The sequence below is a fragment of the Mesitornis unicolor genome, unplaced genomic scaffold (assembly GCF_000695765.1).
Source record: "Mesitornis unicolor isolate BGI_N332 unplaced genomic scaffold, ASM69576v1 scaffold49607, whole genome shotgun sequence".
NCBI classification, from domain to species: domain Eukaryota; kingdom Metazoa; phylum Chordata; class Aves; order Mesitornithiformes; family Mesitornithidae; genus Mesitornis; species Mesitornis unicolor.
This window is the reverse complement of record NW_010199343.1, coordinates 22971-38420: the sequence shown is the minus strand read 5'-3', so window position 1 is coordinate 38420 and position 15450 is coordinate 22971. Positions and strand designations below refer to the sequence as shown.

Below are 15450 nucleotides of genomic sequence, written 5' to 3'. Positions count from 1 at the left end.
TGTTTCCCTTCCAATTGAGAAATATTAACATGTTCAAGGATAATAAGAAGCCGGAATGTAATCTTTTGGGTGTTTAAATCACTCAGTATTTTGCAGCATGGTTTACTTATCTGTAAAACAGAATCCCAGACCTTGATGTGATATTGTACCGCCTAGTCCAGGTCCATAGCATGTTTGCATCTGTAGTGGCATAACTTGTCTTGCTTGGCACGGCCTGGATATTTGGCACAACGCCCTGGTACTCCTCAGATGAATTAACTGTTTTGTCTGGGCAGTGCTGCCCACAGTGATACTGGTGCTGTGTGCTATTTAGCTCTTCTAAGTCAGTGACACTGTCAGGAACACCCCAGGTCAAATGCAATCACTTCCTGACACATCAGTGTGTCTCTAGATGCTATCTCTCAGCTAGAGGTAATCGAAAGAAAGATGGTAAAAGCATAAAGAATTAATCACTGCCTCTTCAGCTTTTGTTAGTCAGAGCTTGCCTGCTAGTTGTAGGTAAGTGCAAGTACAGCAGCTTTGAATAAATACATGCTACCACATAAACTTGTTAAAGGATGCAAGCCAGTGCTAGCCAAATTTTAGCTAATTTTTTTAAAGACATGGATCTGTTCAAAATGCAGTTTTTGATAAAGTTTGCAGCAACTGAGGTAGATATCTGATATTTCTGTCTTATGAAGAAATCAAGTTCTGATTTTCCAGGTGACTTTCTTTCAGAGGTGTTTAAAGGGCATGTTAAAGTGCGCTTGTACAAGATACATTGTTGCAGAAAGCACTGGTATCACGGGCTTGCCTGAGCACAAAGGTGCAGTGATTTAATTAAAGGTGTGGTTTAATTAAGGGTTTGAGTTGTATAAAGCCTCATTTGTCTGAACTGTTCGCACTGTGTGTAAACATAATAAATTTAAGTGAACTTTGCACTTCTGCACCTGTATGCTTAGAGATAGAATTAATAGGAACATTTTAGAATCACAGGAAGTTTTGGGTTGCAAGGGAGCTTCAACGATCATTTAGTCCCATTTAGGGACATCTCCCACTGGACCAGGTTGCCCAGAGCCCCATCCTGCCTGGCCTTGAACGCTTAATGGGAGGAGACATCCACAGCTTCTCTGGGCAACCTGTCCCATTTGAAGTTGTGTTTGCGTCCAAACTCTGCAACACAGTGTGTTTTAGCTGAATCGGTGCTCCTTTGAAAAAAACAGGCCCAATCTAAAGTGCAGTTGCTATGCTTCTGTACTGAGCTAGAAGATGTTGAGAATATGAGCAGTGGTGTTGGGACCGTTTAGTCTGAACGTGGAACTGCTGGTGGTAGTGTTGATTTTGTGGCTCCACATAAATTTACTGCCTTTGTGTGTTTGGTGGGACTTAGTAGGATGGAGGTCATTATCTTAACCTCAAGTATGAGTTTGGTATACTGACACCTGTAAAAGTGATAAAGTTGGGGTGTTTATGAACTATAACTTGTAATTTTGTTTTTTATTAGTTGCAGATTGAAATATCATGGACAGAAAATAGCTCGGATGATGTGTTTTGCCAGCAGATCTCTTCAGTTTCAGGGTTAACAATGGATAAGTGTAAGCACATAGGACGTCTGCGGCTGGCCCAAGATCACTCCATTCTGAATCCTCAGAAGTGGCATTGCGTGGACTGCAACACGACCGAATCCGTGTGGGCGTGCCTCAGCTGCTCGCACGTGGCGTGTGGAAGGTACATTGAAGAACATGCACTAAAGCACTTTCAGGAGAGCAGTCACCCAGTGGCATTGGAAGTAAACGAGCTCTATGTTTTCTGTTATCTCTGCGACGATTATGTCCTTAATGATAACGCAACCGGTGACTTAAAACTGCTGCGAAGTACGTTAAGTGCAATCAAGAGCCAAAACTATGAGTGCACCACTCGAAGTGGGAGGACTTTGCGTTCCATGGGTACAAGTGACGATTCTTACCTTTCGCATGGCGGTGCCCAAGCCTTGCTGCGGAATGAAGATCGCATGTTCACGGCTCTCTGGCACCGGCGGCGTGCGTTCCTGGGCAAAATATTCAGATCGTGGCTTGAGTTGACACCTACTGGTAAAAAGATTTTGGAAGAAGAAAGGCGTCAGGAAGAAGCAGAGGAAAGAAGGGACAAAGCTAGGAAGAGAAGACAAGAACGAAAGCGTGAGTTGAAAGCAGAGATGGAAAAGATGCCTCCAAGAAAGAGCAGTCGTTTACAAAATCAGATGAGAATGTCCTTAAAACCAACACCCTGCCCGCAAAAACTGTCGCAGAACATGGAATTTATGGCAGAGTTGGAAGAAACGTATACCTCAGATGAAGTAAGATTGAAAAAAATAAGTGACTCTCCAATTAAGCGAAGGCCCACGGTGACTCCTGGGGTAACAGGACTGAGAAACCTGGGCAATACATGCTACATGAATTCTATCCTGCAGGTATTAAGTCACTTACTTATTTTTCGAGAATGCTTTTTAAAGCTTGATCTCAACCAAACTCAGGAACTGCTGGCAACAGCAACCAATGGTAAAACCAGGTCTTCGTCGAAAAACCTATCGATAGCTGCCTCAGCATTACACGTGAATGAGAACCAAGAGAAAGTAAAGGGGTCGTATTCGGTGAGGCGGCCTAGCTTATCCTCTGGATTAAGTGGAGGAGCATCCAAAAGTAGAAATATGGAACTTATTCAGCCCAGGGAGCCTAGTTCAAAGCATATTTCTCTCTGCCACGAGCTGCATACTCTGTTCCAAGTTATGTGGTCTGGCAAATGGGCGCTGGTGTCTCCTTTTGCCATGCTTCATTCTGTGTGGAGACTAATTCCAGCCTTCAGAGGGTATGCCCAGCAAGATGCTCAGGAATTTCTTTGTGAACTTTTGGATAAAGTGCAGCAGGAACTGGAGGCTACAGGGACCAGATACCCAGGTCTCATCCCTGCTTCTCAAAGAAAACTTATAAAACAGGTTTTGAATGTGGTTAACAACATTTTTCACGGACAGCTATTAAGTCAGGTATGTTTCATCATTTTTGTTAAGATGTGTAATAATTTGTAGTTACGGATTTTTACTGGTCAGTGATGGGCATACTTCAAAGATCGATGCATTTATAACTGCTGAGGAGGGTTGGGGATGATGTAATACACACAATCTCATAAGAAAGGTCATTTAGGTACTCCAAAAACTTTCAATAGAACAGTCACCTGATAAACATAAAAGCATTAAATTTGGTATTTTTAAAGCACACCTTTGAAGCTACTGAGAAATATCTGACTTTGCTATTAAGCACCAGCTCATTTGCAGGAATAACGAATTTACAGGTTTCAGCATCTAACTTATTGCTGTAGGGAACTAGACAAAAGGTGTTAAGGAAGGTGTTAATCTTGTCTAAATGGAAACTGATTAGGTAATGGATGCCAAGCAGGGAATTATTCCAGTAAATAGCTTGAATTTGAGATACATTATTACAGAGTAATTGCCTGTCATGATGCTGCGTACAGGAAAGTTACAACATAAAGATATAGAAGACTCTGTCAACACAAACTGAATTTGTGAGATGGAGGCAACAATTTTCCTTTTTTCTGCCTGACTCCTCTCCTTTTTCCTTCGTCCTGGCTTCCTGTTAAGTACTTCAGTGTGTCTGCTCACTGTTATGCATATCCCAGCTGTGAGCATGTGGAAAGGTCTGAGAACTGACTGAGCAAACAAATGTGAGGTTCTGTTCTAAAAACTAACCACACTGCAGCAGGAGCAGAAGTTGAGAAAATCCCCTGGAGTTGGCCTTTAGTAGACACACACGTGTTACTGAGGGAGTACAGAAGCCTTTAATGGATATGTTGTGTAAAGGAGTTAGAGTTTCAACACAACAAAAATGTGGATATTCCGATTATTCTGACTATTTGATTGATGGTTTAATGTTTTAGTATGTGAAGCTAGAAATCCAAGGGTTTTTTTGACCGAGGTAGGATTGTTTAGTGCTATGATATCTATAACCTTTATAATAAGATAACAGGAGTTTCACAATTAAGATAGTTGGCAGCATAGATTAGCTTTTAGGTCATCTTCAGTTTTGCATAACTACTAGAAAGTGTTACATCTACCAATAAAAGCAGATCATCCTCTGCCTTCCATGTGTCCCAGTGTAAGAACATTTCTGTTGGCACACTTCCTTTCCTTGGAGTAGTTAATGTACGGTTTCAGGGTTGTACTAATATAAGTGTCTAGTATACTATGTCATTAAAGCTCTCTTTGAAAATCACATCGCTCTCCAAAATAGCAGCTTTGTTAGTAAAACAAAGTAATTGCTTAAGTATACTGACAAAGCTCAGTTGCATTCCCAGACTTCTAACAGGACTTATTTTTTGGAAGAATTTTCAAGGCTCTGAAGAGACTAAGCATTATTTCAGCAGTACAACATTTCAACAGTACAACTTCTTTTAGGTCTTTTTAGCTTGGTTATATGAAGAGGTTTGTGACTAGAAACCCTCCCACCTTCCTGAAACCAGGGAGGGGAGTAGTGAGAATTCACTCAAGTGTCATCCAGTAAGACTGAAAGGGAATTAAAACGTTTTGAGCTATCCTGTGATTTCTGTGACTACAACACAGCTCTCTTGCTGCAGCTGGTCAATGTCTGTGTGCAAAATACAGCTGTGATGAACTTCAGGATGCCTCCCGTGAGAGAAACAAGGAAAAAAGTATTGAGGCTGTTACCTGTAGTAATTTCTTCCTGGCTCATCAGGCAGTTCCCACAGTGTCCAACACTTTACCTGGTAATTTTCCCTTTGTTTTCTGCCACTCCTTTGTTCCAGTTCAGTGGTCACTAGCACTTTTGAACATGATAAATATTAAGAGCAGAAGGTTACCCCTGAAGATTTATGGTTCCTAAATAAAATTTATGCAGGTCTTCTTAATGATTCACACCCTGGTGTTTGGACACGGAAGGATGAGCTTTAAAAATTCCATTAGGCAATTACTTTCCGCAATAAAACGACTGCATCATGATTTCGTGAGGCGTTTGTCAGAACTGGCACAAACTGCTGTAATGAAGGTAGCAAAAAAGGCACAAAAACATCCGTGCAGGGCTGAAGAAAAATATGAAAGACTTCTCACTGTATCACCACATCTTTGACAATGCTAGGTCTTAAAAGCAAGGACCATACACTTTTTCCTTGTAGGCTTAACATTACCTACAACCTGGACCAGTACTGCAGTTTCTAAAAGACAGTTGGAGCCGTAGCCTGCTGTGTTTTTTAAAAAACAAGGTGGCATTTTAGTCTAGAGTATTTTATACACTAATTCTTAATTCAGTGAATAAGGGGAGCAGAGAAGCTTGTTTCTGTGCAGCAGCTGCCTTCTGATTTAGGATAACTAAAAGAAAAAAATATATATTTACTATCTCTTTGTACTGAAAATATTAAAGATAATTTAGTTCTGTGAAATACTCGAGTGAAGTCAATCTTCATGACCTTGAAACCTCAGGGGTACTATGAACTACTCCTGATACAGTACACAGAGGTGCACTTACAGTGCAGATAAGCTGTGTGTTTACTTAGGTTTCACGTTACTTTCACATGTGTAATAAAACATTTTCCCTCTTTCTCTAGCCGCTCTATTTTAACTGAAGGGAAGTCATAATCTTGAGTTTGCCATCAGTCTGTTGCTGTTGAAGTGGTTGCCTGGTTCAGCGCTGCACCTGAATTTAGAGTGTAAGATTAAGAAAGGAGAAAACGGGGTGTGTGAGATCTTATGCAGATTACTTTTTGATAACTAGAAAAAGCTTCAGGTGATGTCAAAACACTTGTGCCTTCTATGAGTTGGTTGGTTTTGCTTTGTTGTATTTTCTGCTGATTTAAAGTAAATCTTCCTCATCTGCTACTTGAAATCGCTAATATTTTATGGAATACTATATTACTATAGGTAATGAGTAACTCCAGGAATATCATGGGTGGATTGCCTCTTGACTTTTTTTTTTTCATTCCAATATGCTTTTTAGGATTACAGATTATTGCAGTACAGGCTGTGAAACTTCCAATACCCAGCACATCTAAGGGCAGTAAAGATAGGATATATAGCTACAAACGTCTTCGCCTCTGTTTTTTCCTTTTTCACATGGTAGTGTTCCTCTGGTGAATGCCTGGATAAAGTTGTGCTGTAGCACTTAGTGGGCATAGGAGTCTGTGTTTTGTAAACCTGTGCTTTCAGGGGCAGATCTTCTGGAACAGTGGCTCATCCCTCCCAGCCCAGTTGGGACTGTAAGAAGATGCCAGTATGTCTGTTAAAATCCCAGTTGTTTCCAGTCCCTCAGTGCTTGTACTCGTGTGGAAGGTACCCACTGTCTCCTGTCCTCAGTCCTCCAATGGGAAAGGAGAAAATACTGCACTATGAAGTGATGTGTTAGTGGTAAACTGACCCATACCGATCCATAGCTCTTTAAAGTACACCTCAAGAGCTCAGAGCTACCGTCTCTCAAGAGTTTTTTGGCCTGTGGTTTTTTTTAAATGGTCCTAGCTAAATAGTACAGTATGCAACAAGTTTAAAGTATCTTTGTTTCAGACTTTGGCCATATAAAGTAAGGAAGCGGACAGGTATGTTTTTAAAAACCCAGAAATTGAAATAGCAGATTTTAGGTTCCAAAGTAAATCCATATTTTCAGGACTGCTTTGGGAAAATTGTCTCCCACATGTCCACAGAAATCAGACCAGCAGAAATTCTGCTAGTCATGTCAGTATTAAAATTCTTGTCAGGATGATTTATACTGGGGGAGAGGGAGACAGGGAAACTAGGATGAAGTATTTGTGAAAGCTGACCTAGGCAACATAGCTGATCTAGCAAGCTATAGCCTAGCATGTGTAGGAAATTTGCAGATATTTATGCTGGCAAAATCTTATGGGTAGACACAGCTTCTACCCCTTGAACTTCAGCTTTTTGACTAAATTGGTTTCCCATGAGGATAACATTGAGTACACAGGTTTTGAAGATTTTACTGTTCGCAAAATGTCCGAGTCAAGGCTGTAAGGACATTTAAAAAAAAGGTGAAATAATAGACGTGTGTTTCTGATACGGCTGATTTGGAGGCACTCTTGACATTAGAGTATACCACGTATATGTCCCAAGTGAGCTGCCCAATATAAGTGTCCCCCAGTTCAATCCATATGGTATGAAGCTTTCTGGAACTAGAAAGTGGTAGTTACTAAGGAAATACTGAGTGTTTCATGTATCTTGTGCTTTTAGGTCACTGTGTCGGTAAAACCTTAAAAATTTCCTAAAGTTCAGAATTAGCCTCTTGTCATGAGAAGTGCCAGGAAAATTACTTTTCTGTAGGCCAGACTGTTTGCTTCTAAATACTTTTACTTACTCTTAAATAATAATTCAGATATTGGATATTGACTTGGTGTTTCCCTTTCTGCATGAGGTTCCTGTTGGCCCATTTCCACACCCTCAGGTCCCTGTGGAAAGCAGCGTGCCCCTCTGGTGTATCAGGTACTGCTTCCAGGTTTGTGTCGGCTGCAGACTTGCTGAGGTTTGACAGAACTGGCCCCAGTGTTCATGGCTGGGGTACGGCACTAGGGCCTGGACTCCAGCGGCATTTCATGGAGCTGCCCACAGTGTGTGAAGCCTGGCGGTTCATTCAGTTTTCAGTCCACTTTGCTGCCTGTGTATCTGGCCTCCACTTTGTCATTTTTCCTGTGGGCATGTCATGGGCTACAGTGTTAAAAGCCTCACCGAGGTAAAGATAAATAACATCCACAGTTTTCCGCTCATCCGCTGGTTATCTGTACTGGTCGTCTCACTGGAGGAAGAAGGCTATCACACTGGTCAAGCATGGTTTTCCCATCATAAATCCATGGTGCCTGCTCCCAAACATCATCTTATCCTTAATATCTTTGGAAATGGTTTCCAGGGTTATTTGCTCCATCAGCTTTCTCACAGATCAACGTGATGCTGCTTGGCTTGTAGTTCCCCAGACCCTCCTTCTCGAAGACAGGAGTGACACTTGCTTTATTCCTGCCCTTGGGAACCTCCCGTGATTGCTGTGACCCTGCCAGGACCTTTGGAAGATGGAGGATGGCTTTGCACCACCATCAGCAGGCTCCTTCTGTTCTTTCAGTTTAATCAGGGATAGTTTCTGACTCTAGGCTAGCAGAAGGACAATCGATATTTTCTGTGGCTAGAAAAGGCCCATTAAGGGAGGAGAAAAAAATAAGGTTTGTGCTGATTTATGTGAAAGCTGCCTGGCTACACAGGCCAGTGAAGAAAATGAAATAATTCAAGGAAGAATGTGCAGTGTTTGACTGAATCAGCGCATGTTGCAAAGCAGTGAGTAGTTGTTGATTTCTTTATAGAGTGCTGTTGATTAAATTCAAATTTCCTGTAAATGATCACAGAAATACCTGACCAATGTAATTTTGGAGTGGTGAGGAACCCTTTAAAAACTGTTTTGTCTGGAGTGGGTTTTGAAAATCTCTTGTAAGGATTCCACTGCTTTTGAATCTGATGCCTTATGTAAAGCAACCTTTTTGCCTAGATTTCTATTGCAGCAATACCAAAGGGCAGTGACAGTGAAGAGCAGTGGCTGTGCCGATGTAGTAACATGCTTCCTCTGCAGCCAAGTTGTGATTAGTTACCATTCCGTCTTAGGGCAAACCTATCTTGGGCTATCAGTTTTGTCTGAATAACTCGGCATTTATTACAGCCATGCCTACTAAGAACTCGCTTTTGATATTTCTAGGCATACTTAAATAAAAAAGCCAGGCAGTTTGATTACTTACTGATCAAGTTAAAGATGGAATCTGAGCAAAACGCCTCCCCCAGCCCCACTCAGCATGGCAGAATAACAGCATGCAGCACTCATAGAAATGAATATACCAATACCCAGCGAGTGAAGTAGGTTCTAACCAACGTAGTATGTAAATTATGTTTAAAGTTTTAAAAGGCAGTGCCTCTCCTTGCAAATCTTGCTGGGGTTACTTGCGCAACTGGTGTATTTCAGGACAGATCGTCTGAGAGAAGCGGAAATGTGCAATCTTTGGGTTAGCCCTTCATTTTTTGGGTAGTATCCTGTGAGTTTAAGTTTGAGGGACAACACTGGGGGTGACTGGTGCAGTGCTGCCTATTAAGCCTCACGCTGAGTGGTAACAGTTGCCTTTCTTCCTTGCAAGTGCAAGAAGCAGAGGCAAAACAGTTGTTGATGGAGCTGGCTGCTTCTGCAGCAATATGTTAACTATTTTCTTTGGCTGCGTTTAGGCTTAATGCCAGCTGGGGCAGTGGCTGTCCATCAAATTATTGTGGGCACAATGATGCTTGTCTGAGTGGCCTCCGTGCTTGGTTTGAATCAAGCAATCTGAGCCAGCTTTTTTCAGTCTGGCCTTTGGCCTGGGATTGAATACCGAGCTTTAACCAAACAATTGTATATAGTACCCGTGTGTGAAGGCATGAGAGGGTGGTCAGGGCAGAGCTTACGGTCGAGTTTTCAGACTAGCTAAAAACAGTCATTTACTTTCTTTGCTCTAATGTAAACTTCTCACATAGCTGCGTTGTAAATGGCAGCATTAAGGCTTCCTAAAATAGCAGTTACAGAATATAGTGGGGACATGAAATCAAAACCCTGAGTTTGTGAAATATACTGATAAAAAGTTACTCTGGGCAGACGCGTAAAGTTTTTGCCATCTGTTTGACTTCAGGTTCGGGGTGTGTTCTGTTTTGTTTTTATAAAAATCTCATACCTTGTTCAACCAACTTTTGAGCAGTTTATACAATTTCAGTGCTTTTAATGAACAAAGAAAATCTGGGTTGTACTGTGTGAATGGGAGCAGAGTGTGAGACAAAGGAGTCCCATTTAGGACAGAAAGAGAAGTGATGCGAGCATTGTGACACCCGTGCTGATGGACAGGCCAGCGCAGATGAATCCCACAGAAGGGTAGGGATCCTCCTCCTTGTTGAGTGATCCAATGTGTAAACTCAGGCCTGGCTAAGGAAAATAGTTCCAACCTTTGTTCCAGCCCTGATTTACCTCTCATTTACCACGGAGCGAGTGTGTTTACAGGAGCAGTTGGTGCACAGCGGCTGATACGGTTGGGTGGGTGTTTATCCAGATACCTCAGGTTACTTGACTGTTAGCAAGTATGCAAATCCCAGGTAACTTGAGTTTAACTCTGCTGCAGCTTCATGGTGAGGAATGTCTTGCATTTGAGGAAATAAGTGCAGCTCTGTGTTAGTACAGGATTTTGTTAACACAAATCAGCTTTACTCACAGTTGCATGATGAGATGAGAAGCAACTCTGTTGCATCAGTTCATCTTATTTGGTTTTTTTGAAAGGCAAAATTTGGAAGCTGCATCCATTACTTTTTTCTTTGGGACAGTACTTATTAACTAGTTGGGAAAGAGGATCTTGAAATACCCCAGATTGTTAACATTACACACTAAATTTAAAACCGCAGAACTTGTTAAAATTATCTGTGTGAGTTCACGTATGTACTTCATCCTGAGCCCGTTAATCTTCAACGTGCATTCATGTGCAACGAGTTCTTAAGTCAGTCGTCAATTAAATAAACTTTTGGCCCAAGAAAATCACCCATTCGTACAGCAGAAATCTATTAGTCACTCTGTGTTTATGCTGGAGTTAGCTTGAACTGTGGCCAAACATATCATTTTGCCTCCAAGTTGAGGCTCCGGCTCTGAATTACTAATAGTTTGTGGCTTTGAAACGTTGCCAGATGTTAGCACTTACAAAAGGAGCTCCTGTCAGTGCAAATTAAAACAGAAGATTCTCCTCTTTTCTGCCATGTAAGTTCAAAGGTTTGTTTTCCAAGAACAAGGCAGTAGCCTTTTCTGCTGCTTAGAACTTAAAGCAGCGAACGGCTTTCCCAAATCCACCGCTGAAGGCATGTGCTGGTACACAGATACACGTGCACATTAAGGAGCTGATGCACACGTCATGTACGAGCTGTAGTAGTGAGTGCATGCATTAAGTAATTACTCACAAGAACACCTTGGAGGAAGGTGTTATAAGGTGACAGATCTGTCCTTATATAAATCATCGTGAAATAACAGACAAAGCAGGGTGAATAACGACACAACAGCAAACTTTCAGGGGAAAATAAAGGAGCTCTTGAACAAAACCGAGTCTATTTTTACGCTTGTGTAGGTTTACTAATCTAACAGCAGAGAACTACACTGAGTTTATGTAGAGCAGCAACGCAGAGGCGTGCCCGTGAAATAACAATTTTTGGATCCCTCATGAATTTTCATTCCTTTATTACTACGTCCTTGTATTAGCTGTTCCAGACAACTTGTGGTATTTTCCTAAATAGGAAGCATGCTTATAGGGATTAAATTTGGCAATTACTTACCCTCATGGTGCAAACTTGAGGAGATATTTGATACTCCATTTACGGTAAAACGTGAATGGTTTTTCATCACACCTGGCTGTTACTCTGAGCTGATGAATAACCGTGTCTTGACAGCAGGTCCTGTATGAAAAATTTGAGTTCCTTTAATAGTCTTTTTTAACGGGAAAATTTAATTGTTGGGGAAGGGGGTGGGAACGTGTTGGATGCTCATGGAAGTTCTCCCAAAGCTACCTATCGGAGCCCAATTAAAATTCAGCTTATTTTCAGAATGCATCTTTTCTAGAGCAGTGAGGTTAGAGCTGCTCAAGTCAGTGGTCAACTGCAGTTTATAAGCCAATAAATACATCAACAGTAGAAAACTCAGGTAATTACTCTTCAGGATTGTATTATACTTTGTTTGCTGAACACACCAAGGTGAACGTATCTTTATTCTCTCACACACACATTTGGTATTTACGGGTATTTCGTTATGGCCTTAATGAACTATGTGGTTGTTACAGTGTAGGTGGTGTTTCACTGCCACATAGGTTCATGGTGGAGGTCCTTTGGAGGAAGACTCGAATAACGTGACACTCTTCTGTGAACAGCTTGAGCTGGCTTTTGGAAGACTGCACTGCAAATCAACACCTCATGTGTTGCCATTCCAGCAGAGAGGAGCTGCTGCTTTTAACATACATTCCTAAATATCGAGTGCAATCATAAATTGGTTGTCCCCTGCTGTATTATCTGTGTTTTCTAGGTTGACTCACTTCAATTCTTGAGATTTTATTTATGTTATTTTACTGCTTGTCCTTTCCCTAGTGTGACGATGGATCCACTTACTGAAAGAAGAAATAAACTATTTTTACCTGTTAATTTTTCTTTGAAGAGATGTGCTTCCTAATCCAGGCTTCCCTGGAAGACTTACAAAGTAAGAAGGATATGACTTTAAAATCCCCAGCACTTTTTTATTTTTAAATTAATCTAAACTATAGTTTCTCTCTTTCATGTACATATTCCTTTTGGTTTCTTTTTGGAGAAAAGACTCCCGAGGCTCCACCAGCTGCTTTCTCTTGGACAGTTGCAGACAGACCATTTTGACACTGCTTTTGCTTCTCAGTAAAACATAAGAACACTCGACCTGTTTGTGATAACAGTACTGGACATGCTGCTTCAGAGAAAAGGAATTACGTGTGTTGTTTCTTTTGTTAAATGACTATGTCTTGTCTTATGGTTGTATCAGTTATCTCTAGGAATAAAACAATTTTATATGATTTCTTTTGAGCTATGTTATGGTATATTTTAAACACTTTTTGAATGTAAGCACCTGGTGAAATGCTGTTTTACAGGTTACATGTCTTGCCTGTGACAATAAATCAAATACCGTTGAACCTTTCTGGGACCTGTCCCTGGAGTTTCCCGAGAGGTATCACTGCAACGGCAAGGAGATGTCGTCTCAGTATCCCTGTCTGCTGACAGAAATGCTGGCCAAGTTTACAGAAACTGAAGCTTTGGAAGGAAAGATATATGCGTGTGATCAGTGCAACAGTGAGTAAAGGCAGTATGTACTCATGCATACGTTCTCTGTGTGAAATATAAAGTAAACTGACTGTGAAAGCATGGAAAGGAAATACTAAAAGTCTTAAAAGTATGTTGCAAACAAAGTCCTGGTGTGGTCACTGGACACCTATTGCTCACCATCTAAAAGATGGAATTGTCCAAAGGATGTTTTAAAGTGTGATGCTTCTCTTACATGAAGTCTGATCACACACTAATGGGGATTCTGGCACTCCCAGCTGAAGAACCATCAGCTTTTTAAATTAAGGTGACTATCCCAAGTGACCACAAGTATTTTATACTTGCATCATAAAATAATTCTTGCAAAATGGCTCTCAGAGTGTATCCCTTTTAAGGAGGCACACACAGTAGCTATTTAGGTCCACAGAAATTTGGTGGCTACATCTTAGACTGAAATACAAGGCTTTTGTCGACATTTGTATTGTGTAACTGTGTGTTTGGCCTCAGCAAAACGAAGGAAGTTTTCTTCTAAACCAGTTATACTCACAGAAGCTCAGAAGCAGCTCATGGTGTCTCGACTACCTCAAGTCCTCAGATTACACCTTAAACGGTTCAGGTAAGTAGTGCCACAACAAACAGTGTTGCAACCTGACCCATTCACTCCTGCTCTTAAATTATCTGAGATCAATGTTTTTCAGCATCACTTTCATTTCCCTTTACTAATACAGTGTGGGATAGTTATTAGAAATGTCATTTTCTTGTCTAATTTAAACATCACTAAGATATGCTATGAGTAGAGAATTGATGTTTTTGAGTCCAACTTCTTGCTACTTTAAAACCAAAATTATGTCATCGTTCTTTTCAGTCAAAACCCACTAACCTTGCTGTGAACTCTGTACATTAGTGGATATGACTGTTTACCTCAAGATAACACAAGATTAATTTTTACCAACAAAGTGAGATTGTATTCAGCGGAAGTCTCACATAAGTTTCACATAACCAAATACATTCTGAGAGTAAGGAAATAGAGGCTGCATCTCTCTGAACTCTTAGTGCACTCATTAGTATGAAGTCTGTGCTGAATACAAACTGAAAATTAGACAGAATAAATGAGAAATACCAATGTGATATATTATGTGGGAAGCACTTCCCACTTACCATTACACAGATCTTCAGATGGATATTTCAGGAGATACGAATAGTTAAGTGCCATAGTTACACTTTAAAAGGCCTTGAAATGAAGAAGTAGAGGAGGAAGCCTAGGAAAAAAGTGTGCAAGTTAGAGACAATAGGGAAGATAACACATGTCATGTTGAAACATAATTCAGAATGCAGTGTCCTTTCTTTGAAAAAAGATGCAAGTTTTTATTTGACTTCACTTCCCAGGTGGTCAGGACGCAATCATCGTGAGAAGATTGGCGTGCACGTTAATTTTGATCAGATGCTGAACATGGAGCCTTACTGCTGCAGAGAATCCCTCAAATCCCTCCTACCCGACTGCTTCATCTACGACTTGTCTGCAGTGGTCATGCATCACGGCAAAGGGTTTGGCTCAGGGCACTACACTGCCTACTGCTACAATTCAGAAGGGGGTAGGAACCGGCTGTGAAATAAGGGGTGTGGGAGAAAGGGGCGTTCATAGGAAAACACGTGTAGCTGAACTGCCTGGAATGAGAACTGCAGTTCTGTAGACCAAGACAGTTCAGTTTTTGTATTGGCTTGTTAAACGTGGTCTGGCTATAAACTCTCATAAAACTGAGGAAGCTACACTGGGCTTTTAAAATGCAGAGATTTACTAGATTGACTGACACAGTCCACTATTTCTGTACAACTTGTTAAATGAGCCTCACTAATTAAATACAATGCAATTACCTCACATCAGTGTCCTGATGACTTTTTTTTTTGGTGTATTTCTTCTCTGCAGGATTTTGGGTACACTGCAATGACTCGAAACTCAACATGTGCACTTTGGAAGAAGTATGCAAGGCTCAAGCTTACATCTTGTTTTACAGCCAACGACTTACTCAGGCAAACGGACGTGGTAAAATACCATGTCCCAGCACAGCTGACAGCCAGCAGCACACAGAATTGGCTGACTGCTCTATGGGCAGCAGCAGCAGCTAATCCAAAGCCAGTTAACTGTGTGTGTGGGAAAAGTTTGAATTGTCATATCTATATATTTCTAAAATGAAATTGAAGTACAGTATTGTACTTTTTTACTTTGGATCTGTGTACAATGTTTATATACTTTTGTATTAGTCAAAGTACTCTTTACAATTGTTAATAAAAATTTTTACTGACAGTAAGTAACTTTCTAAGTACCTAGAATTTCAATACAGCTATTTTTTTAAGAAAAAGATTGCTATTTACATTTTACTCTTACCTCAGGCTGTTTTTTAAGCTGGTTTTGTATTTTGATAATCATTTTTGAATTGGTTTAGAAAAATGTCTTTCAATGGGCGACTGATGTTTCTCTGGATAATTTTCTATATATGCTAGCGTACATTTTATAGTATAGTTCTTACGATACCGTGATTCTTACTGTCTGCAGGAATTGCTACTAGGTCTTAGAATATTAACATTCACCAGCGAGGAATGTTTTACGTGTCAAATAGCAAATG

At 40.7% G+C, this 15450-nt stretch overlaps 1 protein-coding gene across 1 annotated transcript; it reads left to right on the top strand.

The window, feature by feature from the left end:
* Positions 1 to 714: 714 nt before the first annotated feature.
* USP44 (ubiquitin specific peptidase 44) lies at positions 715 to 15450 on the top strand. Its single transcript, XM_010189419.1, has 6 exons — positions 715 to 825; positions 1484 to 2998; positions 12661 to 12859; positions 13337 to 13445; positions 14216 to 14421; positions 14754 to 15450. Exons 2-6 carry the CDS (start codon positions 1565 to 1567, stop codon positions 14951 to 14953), a joined length of 2148 nt encoding a protein of 715 aa, XP_010187721.1. The 5' UTR covers positions 715 to 825; positions 1484 to 1564; the 3' UTR covers positions 14954 to 15450.

What these genes read in the sequence shown, in the direction of transcription:
- USP44 (XM_010189419.1), top strand. Translation starts at nt 1,565, where the DNA reads ATGGATAAGTGTAAGCACATAGGACGTCTGCGGCTGGCCCAAGATCAC. An exon ending in ACGGACAGCTATTAAGTCAG is followed by an intron (nt 2,999 to 12,660) that starts GTATGTTTCATC and finishes GCTGTTTTACAG; the next exon opens with GTTACATGTCTTGCCTGTGA. An exon ending in TTACACCTTAAACGGTTCAG is followed by an intron (nt 13,446 to 14,215) that starts GTAAGTAGTGCC and finishes TTCACTTCCCAG; the next exon opens with GTGGTCAGGACGCAATCATC.